We start from the raw sequence: 8774 nt of genomic DNA, 5'->3' as shown, positions 1-8774 counted from the left end.
CATTACTCAGAAGTGGGAGCCTTGCTAGATAGGTTCGCACACCTTAACCCCCATGTCTTGTTAAATAAGATGTAAAATGTTAATCTCAGAAAATCGGGTCTTAGGGGGAATAGCGATCTTATGAACCTGCACTTCCCTAAGAGTTTCTGTGTGGCTTCTTTTAGTGAGAGCAAGTGTAATCCATTTGAAAATATTAATAACAGTCCCGGAAAGGTGTTGGTCTGGACTTGGAAGATTTCCCCAATTCTAAGTTAGTTCATACTTTGCAGGCCTGTGGCAGACTTCTTTTTTTTTAAGATTTATTTTTATTTATTTATGCATACAAGAACTGGGGTGTAGACCAGAGGTGTGGGGGTGGGATGGGGTGAGAGGATTCACCAGAAACAGAGTGGCTAGCAGAACAGGTAGATCTGGTGACAACCACTGCCAGGGGGATGGAGGAGCAGTGGGCGAGACAGGAGAGTTCTGCTGTGCCCTGTGGGTCAGCTTCCTGGCTGGGGACCGAACTCTTGCTGGAGGAGGATTGAGCTCTTGCTGCAGTGGCTGGCCATAGTGTGCTAGCACTGAGATTTTAACCCCTGTGCTGTCAGAGATACCCAGTAGACTTTTTTTTATGATGTATGTGATGGGGAGAATTTCCTCAAGTCTCTTACCTAGCGGCTTCATTCTTTTCCTGCTCCTTTTCATTCCCCTCACATTTATTTTCATTCTTCTGCTTATATCTTGATATAGACATTATGGATAAACCTAAAGAAAAACGAGTGCCTTTTCTTTGCCCCTGTTCCTGACGTGTTTGGGAAGAAGGCTCTTGAGGGCTGTAGAGGACAAGTCTTGCCACCTGCGGTCTCCTGCGCTTGGCAGCGTGCAGTGGAGAGAACATAGGCTGTGGGGTGGGCCAGGCCTGGGTCTGAGCTTGGAATTGCGAGTAACTGAGACTTCGAGTGGCTTCACCTAGGGCCTGTTTTCTCATTTGCAATAAAATTTAATTCCTTAGGGTTGTCGCAAGGATTGCCAGGCTAATAAATGTAAAACATTCAGTAATTGTTGGTTCTTTCCACCTTCCCTTTCTACTTGGTAATAAACTGCTAAGGCCTCGAATAAGGAGCCGGGAACTCATAACAGATGTGCAGTGCTGGGGTGACTGCTAGGCAGTCGAGGAGCATTCTGTCCCCGGAACCCTGGTCCGGGTGGGAGCTCCTACCGGAGCCTGAGCCAGGCAACCGGCTCATCCACTCCTTAGGACCCAGTTATGCTTTTGATCCAGTTCATTTCATCTGCCAGTTCACAAAATAGTTTTGGGCTGAGACATTACCATTAAGTAATGTAATTGGAAGATAGAAACTAACTCTTGAAACAACTTAATACCTCACATTTGTCTGACATACATTATCTCACCTGATTCTTAAAGCAACTCTGAGTTGGCCTGGCCGGTAGTATTGGTTCTCATCTCACAGACGGGGCATGGCTTCCTGCCATTGTTGACTAGTGACTGATCCCGAGTTTGGGCCGGTCTCCTGTTCTTTCCTACACAGCCTCTGCTTTTGCCCTCTCAGGTAGAAAACTCCCTGGGCTGGAGGCCTAAGAATCTGATCTTCTTCCTCTTACTTGTGCTGTCTGTCATCTCCAAATTAGAGCCAGGAGGTCAGCTTATAAAGGAGAAGGTGGGAGAACCGATACCTTTCCAGGTTATTTATTGCTCCTGACCCAGAGGCCTGTAGTTTGGGCTCACTACCTTTCCTAACTCCTTTGCTGAATTCAGGTAGTGGGGGCAGAGGTAGGAAGGGTGGCCGGGTGACAGTTTCTTTGTGTAGCGGGAGTGTTGTCACTGCCCCACCGCAGTGCCAGAGTGGTAGCTGCAGTGCAGACCCTGCGGACACCCAGCGCTTACAGGATCCTCGAGCTCAGTGCCTTCTTGGCGTGGCCGGGCCGTAGGTCATCATACACAGCGAGTCAGGGCAAGTGCATACACTGGTGACATGGGAAAGGGAAGCACCCTGTTGTCTTTTTAAATAGGAACTTACTCAAGACCGTTGAGTGGCCTGTTCGAAGGTTGTGTGCGGGGGGTGGGGGGCAACTGTAGGAACGTGGGAGTGGGCTCTGGACTGGAAGGAACGACGGGAGTTTATAATGACTGCGCAGGCCAGAGCCCGGGTAGGAGGAATTTAGCAAAGGGCTGCCATACTCTTGGATTTGGGGACCTGACCCAGTGGAAGAGCCTCACTGATGGAGAATTAATTAGCGAGTTTATTGGACACCTGCTTATCAATTCCTCTGGGCTTGCTGGCTGAATGCTGCATCTACTTTGAGGCAAACAGGCCTGAGCTTTTGTGTTTGGTGGGGCTGTGGGGAGCGTGGGAAAGGAAACTGAAGCAAAAGACTCAGCCTAGGCCAGTCTCCACATGTCTTCCCCACTACGACTATTGCACTGGTTTCTAATGTCTTTGTGGGCATGCCGGGACTGGGCTCTGAGGTTTCTGCCTTAGGGGAGAAGGAGGGGGAAGGGCATTCCCAACAGCAGCTTTTCTCCCCAATTTGGTTTGCTGGGTACAGCACCACATGGATTTTTATCCATATTTCAACCTGGTCCTGGTCCTGTACAGGAAGACGGGTAGAGAACCCTCTGATGTCAGGAGAATCTAGGTTGTAAAGAAAACTACATTTGCGGGTATCAGAAAGCAGAGCAAAGACCAAAGGGCATTTGTCACATTAAGCAATTCCAAGTCACATTATAAGCTACTCCCTTCCATTCCCACATGTCTTTCTACCATTACACATCCTCGCTCCTCTTATTTTTGAATGTATGGGGTATATTTTATTTTTCTCTCATTCTCATTTTCCTCCAAATATTTCTGCAGCTCTCTCCTTCCTGCTTCCTCCTTGCTGTGGTGGCTGGGATGCTTGTCACATGACTTTTTGAATCTAGACTGGGCTGTTCTCTGTGTTAAGCCAGTCATTTGCGACCTTCTCTTAACAGGTGTGTATGGAAATGTTTATTAAAAATACATTTTTTAAGTGCCCTTTTTCTTTAGGGGTTGATGAGTGGGTGGGAAATACAGGAGAGGGTTTATTCTAAAACATGTCTTGCAACATGGTATATTTTGACCATAAAAATCTCCCCTAGTTACAAGGGAGAAACGCAGCATGAGGGCCAGTGGTATGACTGTGCGCTCCTCATTTACCAGCCAGCTTGCCTTTTACAATGAGTGGGGCGTGGGGGCGCGTCACCTCATATGAATGGCATTTGTGGTATCACTTCTACACATGGGCCCTCTAGTTGCATGGGTATTATTATCCTGAGTTAGAGTAAGGAGGTAAAAATATGGCCCTCTTTAGAGCTTTCTGCAGGGTAACGTGGGAAGTTTCAGTCCCTGACCGACCGAAGGTTAGACGATGAACTGCTTTGAAGCCCCCTTTCAGAGTTTGAGCCTAATGCCCTCTTATCCACTCCCCAAGAGGCGAAATCCTGAAGACAGTGCGTTTTTAAACAGAACTCTGTGGTTCTGTTGCTCTCGTAGCTCACTAGCCAAGGGACACTTCATTTGCCCTTAATGTTGTCGTATAATTTTGAAGTACAGAAGGGCTCCTTCATAAATATATTAAATATGAAGACCTTAATTTTGTTTCCTGCCTTTGATGGTAGGAAGCGTTTTGCTTCTTTCATGTCTTCTTGGCATTTTTAATTTATCGTATTTATTAGAAATTGTGCCATCACTGCAGGGATTTCAGTGTGCAGGTTGGGGAGGGCAGACCCGCACCTCTCCTTATCTCTGGACATGGCTTTCACCTGGAGGTCAGTGAGTGATCGTCTCTATGCAGTCATGGCCTTCCCGGACTTGATGCCAGCACATTTTTCCAGGGAAAAACAGTTCAATTTTAATCTCATGTCCTGCCTGCAGCCCCGAGGCACATTCCCCTCTCCGTGATGAGGACTGTTGGGTCTAGGTTGCTTTTCCTCTCAGTAGTTATTTCTGGTGGGGTGTTAAAGCGGGCTCAAGGATCCTGCTTGAGCAGACACTGGTGATGGGCTCCCAAGCTTGGTGGTGGCTTGCTTTCTGCATGAAATAAAACCTAGAGAGGGCATCCTTGGCTCTGGGATTAATAATTCATCTGTCTTCTCTGACCTGTGACCTTTTCTCTCCTCTCTTGCCTTCCCCCGGTAGTGTGACGTGAGGGGGCCTTCTCCCTCCTCCCTCCTCCCTCTGTGATCCACCTTCTTTTTTACCCTGCCCTGCGGCGGCTCTGCCCCTTACCTTCATGGATGACTCAGAGGTGGAGTCCACCGCCAGCATCTTGGCCTCTGTGAAGGAGCAAGAGGCCCAGTTTGAGAAGCTGACCCGGGCGCTGGAGGAGGAACGGCGCCACGTCTCGGCGCAGCTGGAACGCGTCCGGGTCTCACCACAAGATGTCAACCCACTCATGGCCAACGGCACCCTCACCCGCCGGCATCAGGTAACCCCTCTCTCCATCAGACCCGCAGGTAGGACTTGAGCACTGTGGTGGAGGGGCTGTGCCCCTCCTGGGGAACACACTCCTCACGGGCTGTCCTGTGCCGCGCTTCGGGGTGGACCTGTCCGGGCGCCAGATACCGATGTAGAGCTAGGGAACATTGCTGTGCGGTAGGGTGGCTTGGGTCTCAGGGGCGTCCACTGGCTTCCTGTTTTGCTGGAGTGGGGTTTCTGGGCTGGGAGTGCAATTCTGGTAATGACAGGTTTTTTTTCTGTTTTCTCATTATTTTTTTCCCTGCCTAGACATACAAAATTCAGGGAAGTAAATGCCCCTTAGTGGTTGGGGAAGTTAGTGTCTTGTACTCAACTCTAGTTCAGTCTCCCTTAGGGAACAGTATGTTCTTAGGTGTGGCAAGGTCAGTAAATTGTGTATTCCCACTCCATATTGTCCTTGTGTGCTCTTTTTGTTGGCCATGTATCACGTCTTAGAGGAAGGGTCATTGTTAATTCCGCTGGTTGGAGCTGGGGAAGGCGCATCGTGCTGCTGTTTAGCCCCGATAACCACAGGAGCCAGTGGTCTCTGGGCTGGCTGGCTCGGGGCTCGGACCTGGGAGAGCTGGTGTTAGAAGTGAGAAGTATCTTGAGTTTCCCGTGGTTTCTCCAGCCTGACTCTGTTGTGATATAATCTGTCTGAGGCTTGTGTGTGCGAAGCATGGCGGGTAGACTGCATCTTCAGAGGCCCCGACGGAGCCAGGAACGGGCTCACGCTCCAGCAGCCCTTTGCCTTATTACTCATTTATGTTTTACGACAGAGCCGGTCCCTCGTGCTGAGGAGCATGTTGAGTGAGAGGACACAATTCCAGCTGGCGTGATGAGAAATCTGGAGGCAGAGTGCTTGTAATGCTCCTAGGACGGGTATAGGCTGCAGCGTCCCTCGTTCAGGAATGCTGAGGCCCACGTATTGAAAGGGGAGAGTAGGACCTCTCAGACTTGGGGATGGTGGGGAATTCCAGGGTTTTCTCTGTCTCTTTTTTATTTTTAACTTCGGCTCAACTATGAAACCCCACCCTACCTTCTTCCTGAGAGTAATGTTTAACTTCCTCTCTCTGCATTACACTCCCTGTGTAAGAGGAGCTGGTGAGGGGCGTGGCCCAAGGTGGCTGCATCTCACTCTCCACTGCTAGAGGCGCTCAGAGGCATCTGACATGTGTGCTGTCAGCTCGCCCTCTCTGTTTAAGCTTGGACCACTGAAGAATGCATTTTCAGTGTGTTGCGTGACTCCACTAGTGGGCGATGGACATGCTGAGAGGTCTGTTTGCTTGAGGGGATGTGGGGCACATTTAATCTTTCTACATGGAAGGAAGACTCGTCTGTTCTTCTACAAATCGGTGTGGCGTGGGCTTGCCCAGCGGTAGTCGAGCGTGAGCGCACTCGGACACCAAAGGGGCCTTTCGGTCGCGGCTCCCTCCCGTGACCAGCCTTTCCGCCTGTCCTTGCATTCTTCCGTTTTTCCAAAAAGGTTGCATGTTGGGGAATATATCTGGATCTGCAGGTAGTTTGTGAGATACATCACTGAACAACACTGACCCAAAAAACCCTGCCAGACCCTGCACACCGCCATGCTCACGGAGCTTCCTTCTGGTGTCCCAGAGGCCCAGGCTCCCAGAGTTCCAGGCCTGATACTGGTTTTAGCAAAGCGCTACTAACACTAAAAAGCCATGCGATTCTTTGTGAGTACTGACCGGAGGACTCCAGGCCGCACACATCTTCTTGAAAACCCTTTTCCTGTCTGGAAAAAAGGTCATTTTCTGTTTGCTAGAGCAGAGGAAGACCACAAAATTAATTGTTTTCTTGTGGGCTATGTTTCAGAACGGCCGGTTTGTGGGCGATGCTGACCTTGAGCGACAGAAATTTTCAGATCTGAAGCTCAACGGACCCCAGGTAATTCTCGCGGCTCCGGTCCCTGGCGGCTTCGTTTGTATCTTCCTAATTCCCAGCCTATAAGAGCAGCCAGTGCCTCCTAGGGCGCGGTGCCCTGTGAGCATCGTGAGGTTCTTTCACTTGGGGAAGTAAGTGCAGTTTTCTATCGGACTGGATTCAGTTTCCAGTGACCCCCGCTTTGATTCTTCAGCTGCTGCCTCCCTGTTCTGCCACGGCACGGTCCCGCTGCTCAGAAAGCCAGCTAGCAGTGGCAGGTCCCGTGCCACAGTGAGCTCCTGAAGAGCAGCATCTCTGAGCCTCTCAGAAAGTGGCGCGCACTGGGGTTTTCTGGCTCCTTGTAAAACTTCTTTATTGGATGAACTTCTTAGTTGAAGGATCACTCCGTTGTGGAGGTAGCTGCGGTTAACATAGTTCGTCTTCACTTAGATGACCAGAGCTGGGAATAAATCTGCTGTCTCTGTCATCAGATGTTGATGTGGCTCTAGTTAAATCAGTTCGTGTTTAGTAAGTGACTAGACCTGGGAAAAAGTCCTGGACCGAAGATAGTGATGCATGAAGAGTCTGTCTCTAGGGAGACGTGGCTTCTCCCGGGCTGACCTAACAGGAGCTCTTCCCTTTGCCTGTTTCTATGCAGGAGCACAGTCATCTTCTGTACAGCACCATCCCCAGGATGCAGGAGCCAGGGCAGATTGTGGAGACCTACACAGAGGAGGACCCAGAGGGCGCCATGTCCGTTGTGTCTGTGGAGACCTCAGATGATGGAACCACTCGGCGCACGGAAACCACAGTAAGCGAAGGCTTACTTAAGGTCTGGGAGGATGGAGTAGGTCCTCCTACGGTCTCTGTGAGGGGCGGGATGAAACTTTAATTAGGGTGAATGAAGGGCCGCTGGCGTGTGGCGGAGGCATAAAGAAAGTCATCTCCAGCCAGACAGAGTAGACAGAAGAGATGTGGGAAGCCTCATGGAGCAGGGGAGGGGGCGGGTCTGTCGAGGTGTAGTTTCCCGTACAGCCGCAGTTGCTGCCCGGGCGACCTCCCTGCCTGGGCACTCCTAAGAGGTAGATAAGATGACTTGTAAGACTTGTAGATACAGTGAACTGAAGGGCAGGGGCTCTTTCTTGGAGTAATCTAGATGTAAGCTTACAGCATTCTCTTCATTAATTTTTCTTTTCCTGTTTCCTTCCTTGCAGGTCAAGAAAGTCGTGAAGACTGTGACCACACGGACAGTACAGCCAGTCCCTGTGGGGCCGGACGGGCTGCCTGTGGATCCCTCGTCTGTCTCAAACAACTACATCCAGACTCTGGGTCGTGACTTCCGCAAGAATGGCAACGGGGGGCCTGGTCCCTACGTGGGCCAAGCAGGCACAGCGACCCTTCCCAGGAACTTCCACTACCCCCCTGATGGATACGGCCGCCACTATGAAGACGGTTATCCAAGTGGCGGTGACAACTATGGCAGCCTGTCCCGGGTGACCCGCATCGAGGAGCGGTACAGGCCCAGCATGGAAGGCTACCGGGCTCCGAGTAGACAGGATGTCTACGGGCCCCAGCCCCAGGTCCGGGTAGGGGGCAGCAGCGTGGATCTGCATCGCTTTCACCCAGAGCCCTATGGGCTGGAAGATGACCAGCGCAGCATGGGCTACGATGACCTGGATTACGGCATGATGTCCGACTACGGCACTGCCCGCCGGACGGGGACGCCCTCTGATGCGCGCCGACGCCTCCGGTAGGCACGGAGAGGGGCTTTGCAGGGCAGGAGCTAGGGGCGCTGGCTCTTCCTTCTGCTCTCGGTGCTGCCGGGGACCCGAGGCGCTGGCCACCCTTTGCCACGGCCTTTGTTCACGGAAGACCACCTGATCATCCCTTTCTGATTTTACTTAGAGTCGACTTGCTTTTGTTTGTTTGCTTGTTTGGGTTGTGTTAGACTTTTCACTATAAATATCATAGGTTCTGACTCCAGAAAATGACTTGTCCTGGCTATTGGTTATGTCCTGAAGAATGGCCCTTTGTGTGATTCCAAGATGGACCCCATTTGAGAAGAGGGAACATCTTAAAGGAACCCCAGTTCTGGGCTGTGGAACAGTCACTCATTCCTGTGAATTTCTCCAGCTTCTGTGTTGCTATTACGAAGAGAGTTGAGGGGTTTCAGGCTTCCAGGGCCTGTAGATTCAGTGTACTCAGTTGGGGAGTTTATTGGACCCTCCCTGTGGTAGTTTTAATTTCAAGTTAAAAACAAATCTTGACCTCACAAAAGCCCTTGCTCTTTATCAAGTCTGATTGTAAGAGGAAATGCGGGTGGTGTCATGGTGGGGGGGCGGGTGAGAGGTGCTCCAGGCGGTCACTGAGCAGCTTCTTACTGTGTGTACCCCTCACCACCCCCTACCCCCC

The 8774-nt window shown here is 50.9% G+C and overlaps 1 protein-coding gene across 6 annotated transcripts in view; it reads left to right on the top strand.

The window, feature by feature from the left end:
- Window positions 1–8774, top strand: part of CTNND1 (catenin (cadherin-associated protein), delta 1) — a 44187-nt gene that overhangs the window by 17596 nt on the left and 17817 nt on the right. For all 6 annotated transcript variants that reach the window (XM_012725364.1, XM_012725365.1, XM_012725361.1 and 3 more), the window contains 5 exons: window positions 2856–2974; window positions 4161–4449; window positions 6315–6386; window positions 7021–7173; window positions 7577–8112. In XM_012725364.1, coding sequence (XP_012580818.1) covers window positions 4255–4449; window positions 6315–6386; window positions 7021–7173; window positions 7577–8112 — 956 coding nt within the window. In that variant the 5' untranslated portion in view covers window positions 2856–2974; window positions 4161–4254. Of the gene's footprint in view, window positions 1–2855; window positions 2975–4160; window positions 4450–6314; window positions 6387–7020; window positions 7174–7576; window positions 8113–8774 lie in introns of those variants that run through there.

Source organism: Condylura cristata, unplaced genomic scaffold, assembly GCF_000260355.1.
Source record: "Condylura cristata isolate star-nosed mole 26May11 unplaced genomic scaffold, ConCri1.0 scaffold00015, whole genome shotgun sequence".
NCBI lineage: Eukaryota > Metazoa > Chordata > Mammalia > Eulipotyphla > Talpidae > Condylura > Condylura cristata.
The sequence above is the reverse complement of the archived record's forward strand: the minus strand, read 5'-3'. Positions and strand labels throughout refer to the sequence as shown.